At 39.5% G+C, this 14,777-nt stretch overlaps 1 protein-coding gene across 1 annotated transcript in view; it reads right to left on the bottom strand.

The window, feature by feature from the left end:
- The window catches only part of COL4A4 (collagen type IV alpha 4 chain), a 131,544-nt gene that overhangs the window by 42,280 nt on the left and 74,487 nt on the right, over positions 1–14,777 (bottom strand). Inside the window, exons 28-33 of the mRNA XM_036758314.1 lie at positions 14,593–14,751; positions 8,816–8,986; positions 7,340–7,483; positions 5,286–5,393; positions 3,969–4,150; positions 570–633 (exon numbers count right to left, since the gene is read on the bottom strand). Of these exons, the coding sequence (XP_036614209.1) occupies positions 570–633; positions 3,969–4,150; positions 5,286–5,393; positions 7,340–7,483; positions 8,816–8,986; positions 14,593–14,751 (828 nt within the window). The remainder of the gene's footprint in view (positions 1–569; positions 634–3,968; positions 4,151–5,285; positions 5,394–7,339; positions 7,484–8,815; positions 8,987–14,592; positions 14,752–14,777) is intronic.

The following is a 14,777-nucleotide window of genomic DNA, read 5'->3' as shown; positions in this document are numbered from 1 at the left end:
TTCTAATGAGTGAGAAAAAGCAAAAAAAAAGTCCATCCTACTGGAGGTCGTAGGCATTTTCATGGAGCTGAGAATACTCTGATATTGTAAGACACGTGAGAGTTCATATAAAATGTTATGTAGTTGTAACTCACATAGTTACGCATATTTACAAGCATAGGAGCTCACATAGTGGGAGTGGGAAGAGAAGGGAAGAAGATAGGCTTCCAGTAGGCTAAAAATGGAAATAAGCTAAGTAGAGATGGAATTAATGAATCTAAGTTTGCAAGGCAACTGTCACTTATAGTATTCATTTTACAAACATCCAGAAGGTTTGTGTGGTTTAGACGTGAAGACTAAGTACCACTTAGATAGAACACAATAACCTTTTTTTAACATGTCACTGAATTCTATATATCTGAGAAAACAGGTCTCTGCTGCTCACTTTCATATATGAATCATCTAATTTGTTTATTTTTAAAATCGTTATTCTCATGACATAGAATAAATAGTCTAAAACTCTAAATAGTCTAAACAAATCGGGGAGCACAGAAGTCAGTGAATGCTGGGGTTCTATTGAGAGAAAATACCTTTAGGTCCTCTTGCCCCATGAGGTCCTGGAAGTCCTGGCAAGCCTGGTAAGCCCAGCTCACCCTAATAGAAAAAAAAGAAGCCAGCAATGTTATATTTTAAGGAAAAATCATATAAATATGCCATATTTATAATGACACACCTAAAGATCTCATGTTATCTTAAAAGTATTCACATTTCATAGCTTTTAGGCTAGAAGGCACCTTAGAAGCTGTATAATCTAACCCTCTCATTTTATAGATGAGGAAACTGAGGCACAGAGAGGTTAAATGACTTGTCCCCATTTACAAAGCCTGTTAAGTGTCTGAGATAAAATCTGTACCTAGGTCTTACCAACTCTGGGTCCAATGCCCTATCTAGTACGTCATGCTGCCTCTCAAAATTCTTGCTACAATTGGCCTAGGATTGAAACTGAGCATCTCACATAGTAGATGAGAATTTTACCAATGACTCACCAACGATACTGTTTTCCTTGAGGAACTTCTTGTGCTGGTAACAATTAGTTGAAATGCAATGCTTTGCAGAAACGCATATTATTACATGTAATTTAAAACAATTATAGCTAGGCTTAATGTAGTTACTAACTAATTAATCTAATTAGCTCATACAAATCTGAGAGCTCAAAATTTTCTTTAAATTCACTTGGAGAGTACAGCAGTAGTGCTCTGCTAGCATTGTTTGATCTGTAACTAGTGGAAGAATGTTTCATTCATGAAACTGTTTCAATCTCTTTTCTGATTTTTTTTAAAAGATAATTAATCTAAGATTCATTCCCCAATTGATATATGGTCAAAGGATATGAACAGTTAGGCAGTTTTCAAAGAAAGAAACCTAGTCTATCAATAGCCATGTGAAAAGTGCTCCAAACCACTAATAATCAAAGAAATGAAAATTAAAGCGGCTCTGAGGTTTCACCTGATATTTATCAAATTCACAAAGATGACAAAAAAAGAAAAATGATAAATATTGGAGGGTTATGGGGAAATATGAATGCACTGTTGGCGGAACTGAAAAGCAATTTGGAATTATGCCCAAAACGTCACTAAACTATAGTCCATTGACTCAGTACTACCATGACTAAGCTTATACCCCAAAGAGATCCATGAAAGAGGAAAAGGACCCATGCACAAAAATATCTAGAGTAGTTGTTTACACAATGAAAGGCAAAGAATCAAAAACTAAAGTGGAGAATGGCTAAATAAATCAAGGTACATGAATGTGATAGAATTCTATTGTGTTATAAGAAATGACAAAAGGGAGATTTCAGGGAAACCTGGGAAGACTTTTATCCATTGAAGAAGAGTGAAATGATCAGAACCTAGAGATAAATTTATGCGGTACCAACAAAAATCTAAAGACAAACAATTTTGAAAGCCTTAAGAGCTCTGAGCAACGAAATGACCAACTATGATCTCATAGGATGATGATGAAACCTGCTGCCCACTTCCTGACAGAGAGGTGTTGGACTCAAGATACAAAATAAGACAGTCATCTGCGAACTTGTGTGGCAACTTGTTCTCCTTGTCTATACATATTTACTATAAGTGTTTTTCTTTTCTTTTTTTTCTAATAGGGAGAAGGGGTAGGAGGAAGAGAAAGTAAATGCTTGTTAATTGAAAAAAAAGTTCCATTTAAGAAAATCATATTAGCTCACTTTGCAAGTCATATATATGTGTATGTGTGTATACATACACACACACATTGATTTTGTACATAATCCTAGAAAATTTCAACAACTGCTTTCACTGACTATGATCCAACCTTTCACTCTGTGGTCTATGGTAATCTGGAAAAACCTCTGGTTTCCTGGGCCTAGCTTTTCTTACAACAGATCATCTGTTTTAGACATCTCTCCACCCCCCCTTAGCTATTCTCTAGACCTCCCACCCCCCTATCTAATTTGGAATCTTCCTTGATAGACCTGTCCAGCTTCCTGGCTAATTTATGCCTACCTATACATTAGAACTGGTAAACTAGTCAGATATGTCTGAACAAGACTGTACCCCTCTCTGTAGAAACCCCAGTCCTCTTCCCCATTGGAAAGTACCTCTGCCATGTAGGATAACTTAGATGTGCACATTTTGACCTGGGAAAAGGGTCCAGGGGTGGAGAACCTGCAGCTTCAAGGCCACATGTGACATTCGAGATCCTTGGGTGTGCTCTTTTGACTGAGTCCAAGTTTTACAGAACAAATGCTTTTATTAGGGGATTTGTTCTGTGAAGTTTGCATTCGGTCAAAGGGCCGGCCACATTTGAGGATTTAGAGGGCCACATGTAGCCTGGAAGCTGCAGATTCCCCACCCCTGGGCTAGTCATTCTAGAAAGCAATTTGGAGCTATGTCTAAAAGACCTGGATACCATGTTTCTAGCATAATCAATTATCCTTTCCTCTTCTTGCTTTGGCCTCACAATCATCTCCCCCATGGCCCTAACTCTCCTAATGGTAAAGTCTAAGAAGTCTAGGATGTATCCTGCTGGCCCCTCCAGAGATCCAGGTGTAACTCTGTTCCCTCCTCTCTCAGGTAACAACGATCCTGATGCGTTTTTGTTCCCACCTCCTTTGCTACACTCTTCTCCTCCTGTTAATACCTTTGCTTGTCTCAAGGTAAGTCATAAGAACTTCCCTTGTGTGAGCTAAAACAAGCCAAAAAAAGGCCTATTGATTTTAGCACTACCGACTGTCTTGTGTTTTACAGGGAAATTTCAAATTCCTTTCAAAGCAGTGACAACAGATAGCAATGCTATCCTACCTGACTTCCCAAGAGATGATTCTTCTCATGACTAAAAAAATCAGTACATGTGTTTATTATACAAGGTATGTTATTAGATACTCAACCAACTAGAAACCAGCATTTCTGATACCCCTAGTACCAAGGAAACAATCAGCAGAAATTTTAAAAGAGTAATTGAATTAGAATAGAGTTGCTAGAGAATTGCAGTTTACTAATCCTTCTCTGTGGCTGTGGATTTTATCTTTTTAAGTATTTTTCTTCATTGGGGGAAGGGAAAATTAATTCAATGGTTTTACAGTATCCATTTATACCATCATCCCTTTTACAACTTAGGAACAAGAGCTAACAAGGAACATCTAAGATGATGAAATGATAGGTCCCTCTCCCCCAATATGTCAGATAAGGTTGTGTTTGTCCTTTGTTCTTGAAGAGGACCATGACATCAGGGAAATGATGACATAACTTGCAGTTGACTTTGATTTGAGTGAGGGAGGGCTATGCAAGGTCACCAGCCTCACTTTCTCCTCCAGAGCCATCTGAGTCCAGGGGCCTGATATTAACCAGGATGACTGGAGATGGCCCCGATGCATTGGGAGACCATGGCCCTTTGTCAGATAAAGTGCACCCTGATTCCCCTCTTCCCTCCTCATTTATGGAATAGCTTACCTGGTCCCCTGGAATGCCTGGGAAACCAATTATTCCTCTGGGCCCTTGAGGTCCTGGAAGGCCTGGGGGTCCTGGAAGTCCCGGATGACCACTGTTTCCAGGTTCTCCTCTTTCAAATCCTGGCAGCCCATCTCTTCCAGGAATTCCTTTTATCCCAGGTATTCCAGGAGTCCCTTTATCTCCTGAAGATACATGAGGAGTTTAGAGTGTTCCAGTATGAGGTCCCCAGAATTAGAGCTGGAAGAGGCCTTAAGAATCACCTAGTCAATCAGGCAACAAATATTGATCAAGCACTTACTATGTGCCAAACCTTGTGCTAAGGCACTGAGGATACAAAGTGGGGGTGGGGTGAGGAATATGACCTGCTCTCACAGAGTTCACAATCTATTTGGGGAGACAACACTCAGATGAAGTTGTTCAAACAATATATGGACAGGATATATTCCAGGTCATCAATAGAGAGAAGTCACTATTATTTAGGAGCATGGGGAAAGGCTTCCTAGAGAAGGGGAGATTTCAGTTGGGCCTTGAAGGAAGCCAGGGAAGCCAGGACACAGAGATAAGGAGGGAGAGAAATCCAGGCATGGAGGATGGCCAACAAAAGCTTGTTGACTGACTGACTGACTGACTTCCCCAAACCTTGATTTTCTTATCTGCAAAAAGAGAGGCTTGGACTAGGTGACTGCTGAGGTCCCTTGCAGCTACAGATTTAAGATTTACAATCCTTACATTTTGGGGGGCTATCAAATTGAACCCCTCAGTTTTCAGGTGAGGAAATGAAACCCAGAAAGTTGATGTGACTTGATTGTTAATGTCAGAACTGAGTCTTTGCATCCGACCCCACTGCCTCTTAAGCATTCAATGTAAGATTAAGCTTCAGAAGCTAAAAGACAATTTGGCCTTCAGGATGACCTCCAAGGGAATCACCCACACCCATCAATGTTTACATAATTGCTAGCTGCTCATTTTAACACCACCTCCAAAAGGTGTGCATGAAAGGACTAAGGACAAGGAAGCGGATGGACACATTTGGAACGATCATCATCAACTCCAGTTCTGAATTTCCCAAACTATAAGTTCACATGAACTTTAGGAGGAAAAATTGTCAGGTTAAGTTGTAAGAATAGAGAAATGTAGCAATAAGAAAATGTCACTTGGGTAACTGCCATTTATTTTTATAGAGAGATAGCCTTCCTAGATTCAGCAATAATACCAGCATCACTGGGAAATGGTTATGCACTCCATATCTCTGGTTGGTCATACATAGAAATTCCAGGATATTTGCCAAGGTTAAGCAAATAAACTTATCTTTCTTACCTTTTTCTCCTGGGAATCCATATCTACCAGGTGGCCCAGGTTCACCTTTTTCCCCCTTTCTTGGAATTACAGAAATATCCCCTTGATCTCCTGGATAGCCTTTTTCTCCTTAAAACATCAATAAAATTCATATATCAATAAATATACATTATCTTTAAGTCACAGTATTTTATTCCTCTCCAATCATGTCCCCATTACCAACTATAATGATTATAGCTATTAGTCTGTTCAGTTTAGTTTTATGTATTTGTACTGGAAGAGGGGAAATCATTGCTACTTCCATCACCAACAGGTTTGGAAATAGTTTTTCAACATCCAGTAGACCTGCAAAAATTCTGTTTGGTCTGTAAAGTCTCAATTTTCCTGGCTTACATTTACCAATTCCACGTCCTCTTCCTGGTCATTTTCATCATACTGTTTTCCTTATCACTGGGCTAAGAGAACAGTTGCTTAATTGCGTCCAGCAAAATACACCCCGGAGTTCCCCATAAACATAGATTCCCATGACGACCAAACAAAAAAGACAAGCAGTGCAGAAACCTGGTTTTCATTAAATGTGCCCTAAGCATGAACCGGAGCTTGTCTTCTTGGTGGGAAAGGCACTAAAACCTAGGTAAAGAGGGACTTCTTGTCTCCTTGATATTATGTAGGTGATTCGCTGGCTACTAAGACAGAAAAAATAGTCAACATAAGCAACTAAAACGGGATAATAATTTAAAGTAGAATATTTGTTGTTTTTCAGTTGTGTCCAACTCTTCATTTGGGGTTTTCTTGGCAAAGATACTGGAATAGTTTGCCATTTCCTTCTCCAGCTCATTTTACAGATGAGGAAACTGAGGCAAACAGGGTGAAGTGACCTGTCCAGGGTAACACAGCTAGTTAAGTGTCTGAGGCCAAATTTGAACTCAGGAAGATGAGTCTTCCTGACTCCAGGCCCCCAAATCAAACATACAGATAATAAAATTAATCCATTGTTTCTGAGCTTATTTCTAGGAACTATCTAACATCTTTCTCCCAATGTTGGGGATAAAATCAGACATGTATGAATCCTCTCTACCAGCTGCAAGGCCAGTGTGGCTTCCCAAACTACAATGTAACTGAGAAATGTTTAATAAAGGAAATAAAAATGCTACACAACATAGATAATGTTAACTTGTGGTTTTCTAAGTAACTATGCAGTCCCACAGGGATCCATTTCTATATGAGTCTGACCCCTATGAAATGTGAACATTAAATAATCAATGATTCCATGTGAGTTATCGCTTTCAGAGAGGTGTCTCAAGCTCAGAAGAGTTAGGTAACTTGCCTGTGCTTACACAGCAAGGTCGGACATGGGAGATGAGTTCTTATTCCAAGCCCAGCACTCTGTTACCCCTTATAGAATATTTGAACTAAAGTGTTAAGAGGTACTTCTGATAATAAAGGCAGGAGACACAGTGGATAGAGTGGCTCTGGTACTGGCCTTGGAAACACAAGACATGAGTTCAAATCTTGCTTCAGATGCCTACTAGCCGTGTGACCCTGGATAAGTCACTGATTCCTTGAGCCCCAGGTTCCTCATTTGTAAAATAAGGTTGATCACATCTACTTTACAGGGCTCTCGTGAGGATTAAATGAGATAATATAGTATAAAAGCTCTTTGCAAACATTAAAGAATTATAAGCATGTTAGCTATTATTGTCTACAGATATATGTAAGAAGGCAGGTATGTAAAGCCAATGTTTAAAATTCAGGCAAGAATTTCTGAAATAAAAATCAAAATAAGGAATCATGGAGGAAGCCAAGGGTTAAGAATCTAATTCTGATGAACTTAAATGGGGAATGGACTTAGGATTTCAGGGTATACACTGTGGTGAGGAAAGTCCACGCAGATTGACTGTAGCAACTACTACAGCTTATAATGTTGTCGAAAGTACGGAGAGGTTGTGAGTAGCCCAAGGTCTCATAGTCAGTATTTGTCAGAGGTGGGACTTGAACTTGGGCCTTTCTGGCTTTGAGGACATACCATGTTACCTTGTGAAAAATGAGACTGAAATATTAATGAAAACATTTACCTTTAGAGCCCGGCTCTCCTGGCTCTCCTGGAAGGCCGCAATGACCCTCTTCTCCTGGGTCACCTTTTCTACCTGGAAGTCCTATTTCTCCTTTCCTTCCTCGCTGTCCTGGAAAGCCTGGGATACCGGGAAGACCTTGGGCTCCTGAAGTGTGCCATGGTATGCAAAAGAAAACATGGATTTTACAGAAGTATTTTTGACAGAGACTCTAGTGAGAGAGATCAGATAGTAGCCAAAAGAATGCGGGGTTAGCTTGAGCAGGTAGCAAAGGATATAAAGTATATCTTTACAAATAAATTTGGTTAGGCTCAAAACAGAAACGTGGCTGTGGCTGGCTTGAACTTCATTAGTCACAAGCAAAGAACAGCCATTTTTCCGTGACAGATCTGGGCAAAAAAAATGACATTTCTGTGTCCATTAGAATGTAACCTCCTTGAAGGCAGGGGCTATACTTTTCATTTTACTACATCCCTAGTTTTTAGCACAGTGCCCCTCAAACTGTAAATGCTTGTTTAGCAAGTAGCTTTTTTTTGAGACTAGGTCTTCTATGTTACCTAGCTGGAAGATGAGTGGCCATTCAAAGGCCCAATCCCAAGGTTGATCTGCATGGAATCATTGACCAGCTTTGTTTTTCTGATCTGGGATGGGTCACTCCTTTTTAGATAGCCTGGTGACCCTCTGGTCCCAGAGACTCACAATATTAGGGTCAGATATAGTGCGAAGACTCCCAAGCTCAAGCAATCCACCATCTTCAGACTTCCCAGCGGCAATAAACTTAGTCATGCCCTCACTATGCCTATCCTGACTTTCCCTAGGTATCTAGGAAGACATTGTAAAAACACAGGAGTATGGCACCAGCCATAGATCTCCATGTTTCCAGAGATCCTGGGCAATATTCTGTGAAAGCCATTTTTATTCTGTTGCGAGTTAGAGTCACTTGGGCACATGATGCCTACCAGAAGAGGAAAAGGGTTTCTTATCCATGTTTATTTCCCATTGTCCCTGCCTGTCCCACTTCCAATACTATCACCCCCACTCCATTAAATAAATGTTGTGGTGTAATTAATTTGGCTATAATTCTTTACTGCCCACATACCACATATGAAAATTTTAAGCCAAATTCTGGTTCCAGAGCTCATGATAAGGGAGATGATCTACAGCCTTACTCCAATATTACCCAAGGAATGTTATTCTATGGTCTTAAACCTAAGTCATCCTTTGACCTAGAAGTGTCCCTACTCTGGGTATCCTAAAGCCTCATATTGCACTCATATGAATAAGTTAGACACTAGGAAGAGATAAAACTGTGGAGAGAGGAAAGGAGGGAAGAGAAAGGGAATGGTATACCAAATCTGAAGGGAAAAAAAAACTTTGAATCTACTGGGATGAAAAAATGTAACATTTTGTGGTGGAATTCAAAATCAATGCTAGCTATTTATAAAATTTAAAAAATTAAAGAAAATAAATAAAGCCTACCTTTTGGGCCTGGGAAACCTGGTGAACCATTATCTCCACAGTGACCTGGATCGCCTTGTGGTCCTGGGGGTCCAGGTAAGCCTGGAAGTCCTGGGTCTCCTGGGAGGCCTTTCATTCCATCCGGTCCAGGTGGACCTCTATCTCCTTGGTGACCTTTCAGGCCATCAAACCCTGATGAAAACCATAGTCTGATCAAATTGACAAAAGCGCTGTATACCAAAAGACTTAATTTTCTTTTATTTTGTATGTAAGCAGAAGAGATCACAATGCACCTTGAATTATACCTCTATGACTGTAAAAAGGGAATAAGGGAACTCTCCTAGGCTAAGGTGCTGAACATTTGATGAAGATTGCTAACACAAGCTGACTTTGCTGCTCCAAAGAACAAAATCCATAATCAAGACCAATGTCATTGCTCAGAGGGAGCAAACAGAGATTACCAAGAGGAGAGGTTGAAAGAAGGAAAGTAAATTGGACAGGGGACACAATGAGCTATTCACAACAGGCACTTGACAAATAAGTAGAAGAACAAAACCAGAAGAGAACTTCCCCATTGCTTCCTGAATGGGTGGAGGGTGGGGAGATCCTGTATCACATAAAATCTCAAGAGGATATTGTAGAAACTCGAACAGCATCACGGACCAGTAAGTTCATAGCACTGGTCATAGGGTTTAGAAATTGAAGGGACTTTAATGATCATCACATCTAATCTTCTCATTTTACAGATAATAAACTGAGATGTAGAGAAGTGAAGTCACCTGCCTGAAATCATGCAAACAACTAGTAGCAGAGACCTAGTTTTGAATCTGTGGTTCTGGCCCCCAGCACAAGTATTCAGTCCACCACATGATATTAACATGCTTTCCATGGGCCTTAAATCTCCAATTCTCCCATCATGGTGGACAGGTCATTATAGAATAGACTCTTGGAAGGTGTGTGAATAATAAACCCAGTAAAGTGGTCACATGTATTCAGATTTGTATTGTTTTAAATTAGAATTATATAGAATATGGTAAATGGTTCAAGCTTAATGGAAGTATGTAGTGTGAATTTGAATAATGTGACCACTTCATAGGCTTCATTATTTGCACTAATGCCAGTTTGGAGATATCTTAGATCAAATATCCTTTCATACTTACTACTCCCCAATAAATGTTGGGGATAGATATATGTTGGTAGATATATGATAGAGAGATATATGTTAACAGAATATAAACTGTTTGAGAGCAGGGAGCATCACATTTTTGTGTTTGTATAGGGCCTGATACATGATAGATGTTTAAGAAATGCCTGCAAATTTATTGTTACTTTGATTTGTGAATGAACTTTATTTTCTCACATGAAATGAGATGGCCAGTTCACTCTGAATTCTATATACTTTATTGTAGTATTATCACATTTTTGAATAGTTTCTGCTTTGAGAGACATTCTCAAGTCTGCTTAGCTTCTCTGACACCTTTTTTTACTCATATTTCTTTTCTCTGCCCAAATTCTATTTAATCCCATGATCCCGGTATTTCCATTTTATACATATTGTGGCACAACTATTTCAGCATATTTTCCCTCTGGAATTACAGAAGTAGGGGAAAAAAAGAAGAAATTTTAATTCTGAACTGACTTGCTATAAAATATTTTGGATGCAGGAAAATGAAGACTGTGGACTCCTTAAGGGCAGAAATCACATCTACTTTAGAAAAATCTCCTACAATGCCTAGAACAGGGTTGCAGCTATTCAGTAACTCTCAGTTCCTGGATTTATGGAAGAGAGATAATCACTATGAATTTAGCCCGCTTGCCTGTATGTTTCCCCAGGCCTGAAGCCCTAAAAAGGGAATGTGACTCAGAGAAGAATGGTCCACTAGAGACAGCAGCTGAGCCCACTCACTGTACAGGTGGATCATCTCTGCCCCAGTGGGTACAAACACACTTCTGTCTTAGCAGTTGTATAAGATGTCAGCAGCTAAAAGAAGCAGAAAGGAGAGGTCAGGGAGGTGTTTCTCCCTACAGCAGAGGATCTTGCTAAGGTTCTCCTAGGATCAAAGAGGTAAAATAATTCAGAGGCTTTACTGTATGGCTCTTATTAAATGGCAGCTAGGCAGAATAGTGAATAGAGTACCAGGCCTGGAGTCAGGAACACTACTCTACCTGAGTTCAAATCTGGCCTCAGATACTTATTAGCCGTGTGACCCTGGGCAAGTCACTTAACCCTGTTTGCCTCAGTTTCCTTATCTGTAAAATGCACTGGAGAAGAATATGGCAAATCACTCCAGTATCTTTGCCAAGAAAACCCTAAATGGGGTCATGAAGAGTCAGACATGACTGAAAAACAACTCAACGACAAATATTCAATTTTAAATGATTATTCCATTTCAGTTGCTAAAGTTGACTATTATTTTCTGTTTTATTAGCCTGTGAGTCACCTATATGATATCAAGGAGACAAGGGGAAAAAAACACAACTGAGACTCTTGTTCAATAGCACAATGAAGCCAGTATTTAACAATGTTATGAATATCAAGAGTATTGTTAATAAAAGTTTTTAGTTAATTTGAAGGGTCTGCTGTTGAGCTTCTAGTACCTATAAGGAATATACATAAGGGTGTAAAAGGGCTTGGGGAAGTCGATTGTTACAGTTTCAGCATAAGCATTTACACCTCAGAAATCAGGGCTTGATGTACTGTTTTGTTAATTGTCTAGACTTGAGAGAATGATGAAGAGAATGGTATTAATGCAGACTCAACTTAAAAGTGAACAGCTGATGGTTACACATTTACCAGCTACCCCTTTAAATCTGAAAGTGTGAGAGAAGCAATAAGTATCTCTCTTGTATTTGTAGTCTCTCGATTTTCAGAAAAGGGAAGGGAGTGGAGTCAATAAGTTATAAGATAGTGAGCTTAATCCAGCTTCTATGACTCCCAAAGTGGAAGAAATTGAATCGAAATACAAAATAAATAGTGAGGAAGAATGAGGGCCCTTAGCTTCCCCCAGTATTACCCAGTTTATCAGGCCCTTAGAGATGAAATCCCAAATTACCAAAAGAACTGGCAGACTCATATCAATATAGGAGTCACTGTCGATGGCTCTTGTGAGACCACGACAAAATGGAGATGAACTACAGGCCCAGAGATGGGCAAACATCAACCCTATTTTCAAAAAAGTGTTGAAAGTGCAATCTGCAAACTAGAGGTCACTAAGTATGACATTGCTTTCTGGCAAAATTCTAGAAGGTGTTATTGAAGGGGTGGTTAGCAAGCATTTAAAAAACAAAATCAGCTTCATCATGAACAAGACGCGTCAGGATAAACTCATTTCCTTTTTTCTAGGATTCCTAGACTTGTAGGTCAAGGAAATGCTATAGATGATACAATGGCCATATATTTTAGAAAAGCACTAGATAATCTCTCCTGCCATTCTTGTGGGCAAAATGAAGGATTATAGACCAGGTGGCAGCACTGTTGGGTGGGTAGATTTGCAGCTGGTTGCATGGTCAATAGTTATTAATAGTCCTATATTCATTTGAAATAAGTTTTCTAGTGGTGGGTCCCAGGGTCCTGTGTTGAATCCTATTTAACACTTATTTAAAAAAATCAATGATTGCAGGAATCAGGATCTGAGTTCAGATCCCAACAGCAATTATTTTAGCATCTGTGTGCCCATGGGCAAGCCATGCAATTTCTCTGAGCCTCAGTTTCTTCATCTGTAAAATGGGAATATTAATGCCTATAATCCCTACTTCCCAGGACTGTTATGAGGATTACATGAGACATTAATGTGCAGAAAGCACTTATCACACTTTAGGGTGCTGGATAAATGCCCATTATTATCATTTCATTCTCATGTTGTTCAATGATGATCACATAGAAACAATCCTGGCATAAGTCTTTATCCTATGGGCTACTGCCCTAGTAAATGAAATGGCTTCTTTGTGTAACTGAATAAAAGTACTGGGATGTCAGTGCATTCTATGGAAGCTCACTGAGAGAATCTTTGGGACAGGTCCACTAGCAGACAGGGGGATTACTTCCACTAGATCTCTGTAATTTGAAATCTCTTCATTCCATATAGTTTGGAGATTATTAAAATTTGATGTTAACACATATATTAAAATGTTATGAAATTTTCATGAGTTTATGTTGTTATTATCAATATTCCCATCAGATTTTCAGCTAAATGAAAATTCCTAGGAATAACTAACACATTAGATATCAGAAATCCAAAGATCTTGCATGGCTAGAACATTGGACCAAATCTATTAAGATTAAGTTTAATATGTATAAATGTAAAATTTCTTGAGTTCAAAAAGTCAACTTCACAAGTATGATATGGGGAAAAGTAATAATAACCATCTGAAAAAATACAAAAGTTTTAATGAACTACAAGATATGACATAGATAAATAGATATAGAAATATCTGTATCTCTGTCTCTGTATCTATACATCTCAACAGTGTGATACAGCAGCCAGAAAGGAGAGTGTGATCTTGGACTCTATTGAATGTCAGTGCCCATAAGTGGAAGGTCATCATCTAAATGTACTCTGACCTGGTAAGGTCACATCTGGAGTGTTGTGCTCAATACTCTAGCGGTACATGTGCTCAGTTCTGGACCCACGTTTTAAGAAGAACATTGGTAATTTGGAAAATCACCTGAGAAAAGGTAACCAAGATGGGCAAAGGTCTTGATGTCATGCAATACGAGGAAAAGTTGAAGGAACTGGGCAGCCAGGAAGGACAAAACCATCCTCAAAGAAGTAAAAGGCTTGGATGTGGAAGAAGGGTTAGATTAGTTCTGCTTGGTCCCAAGTGACAGAATGAGGAACAGTAGATGGGGGTTTCAGAGAGGCAGATTTGGACATGATACAAGGAAAAATTTCCTAATAATTAAAGCTATCCAAATTAGAATGGGCTACCTCTCCTCACTGAAGCAAAGGCTGGATGACCTCCATACCATAGAAACAATTCTTATTCAAATATCATTCGGACTAAATGGTCTCCAAAGTCACTTTCACGCCTAGATTCTATGATTTTAAGTATCGAATTGAATTTTGTTTTAGATTATAGGCTTTCCCTGTCCCTCCACCCCCACCTCTGGCTTTCTAGAATCTCCCTCATAATTTCAAAGATTTCAGTTGCCTTCAATTAAAAATTTCTATAGCAAGGTCCCACTTCTGTTTGGTAAACAGATGTGATTAGGACATCTGTCCTTTAAGTGGGTAAAGGTACCCGGAGTAGGCTATAAGGTGAAGAAGCAGATACAGCAGAGATGCATTCAATTCAATTCTATATTTGTTAAGTTCCCACCATAGCCAAGGCATTTCCTTAGGAACAAGATCTCATGGAGTTGATAATAAAACACATAACCAAATAGTTGTGATACAAGGCTGACTATGGTATGCATGAAGGAGAGACTCAGACATAGTGTTATGAGAAATCTGAAGAGAGAAATCTGAATTTGTTTGGTGCAAGGTTAAGGTACAAGAGAGAGCACCTGCACATGCAGGACACAGGAGAGGGCAGGGCAAAAATTAAGTTAGAAAACAGTGTATGAAAGACAATAATATGAGATTTTATCTAGAATGCATGGATATGGGAGAAGGCAGGAAAAAAACAGGGATAGAGTGAATCCAATTGGTCCAAAAATGGTCCCATTTCATCACTGGGACCACCTCCAAGTCTTCTCATCACAATACCTCTTCACTTATCAGTCCAAAATCTGAATGATGCAAGGAAAGCCTCCCAGCGGGGGCTCCCCAACTGGCTTCTTGCTGACATTCACTTACCTGGAATGCCTGGTGACCCAGGGAGTCCAGGTTGCCCTGGCAACCCGGGAAAGCCTTGATATCCATGGCCCGGTAAACCTGGGTTACCAGGAGGCCCAACATTGCCTTCTCTGCCTGGAAGTCCTTTGATGCCTGGGAATCCAGGAACACCAGTTGCTCCTGAAATGATATGATGCTTTCCATGA

This window comes from Trichosurus vulpecula, chromosome 4 (assembly GCF_011100635.1).
Source record: "Trichosurus vulpecula isolate mTriVul1 chromosome 4, mTriVul1.pri, whole genome shotgun sequence".
Taxonomy (NCBI): domain Eukaryota; kingdom Metazoa; phylum Chordata; class Mammalia; order Diprotodontia; family Phalangeridae; genus Trichosurus; species Trichosurus vulpecula.
Note: the sequence above shows the minus strand (reverse complement) of the source record. Positions and strands in the feature narration are given on the sequence as shown.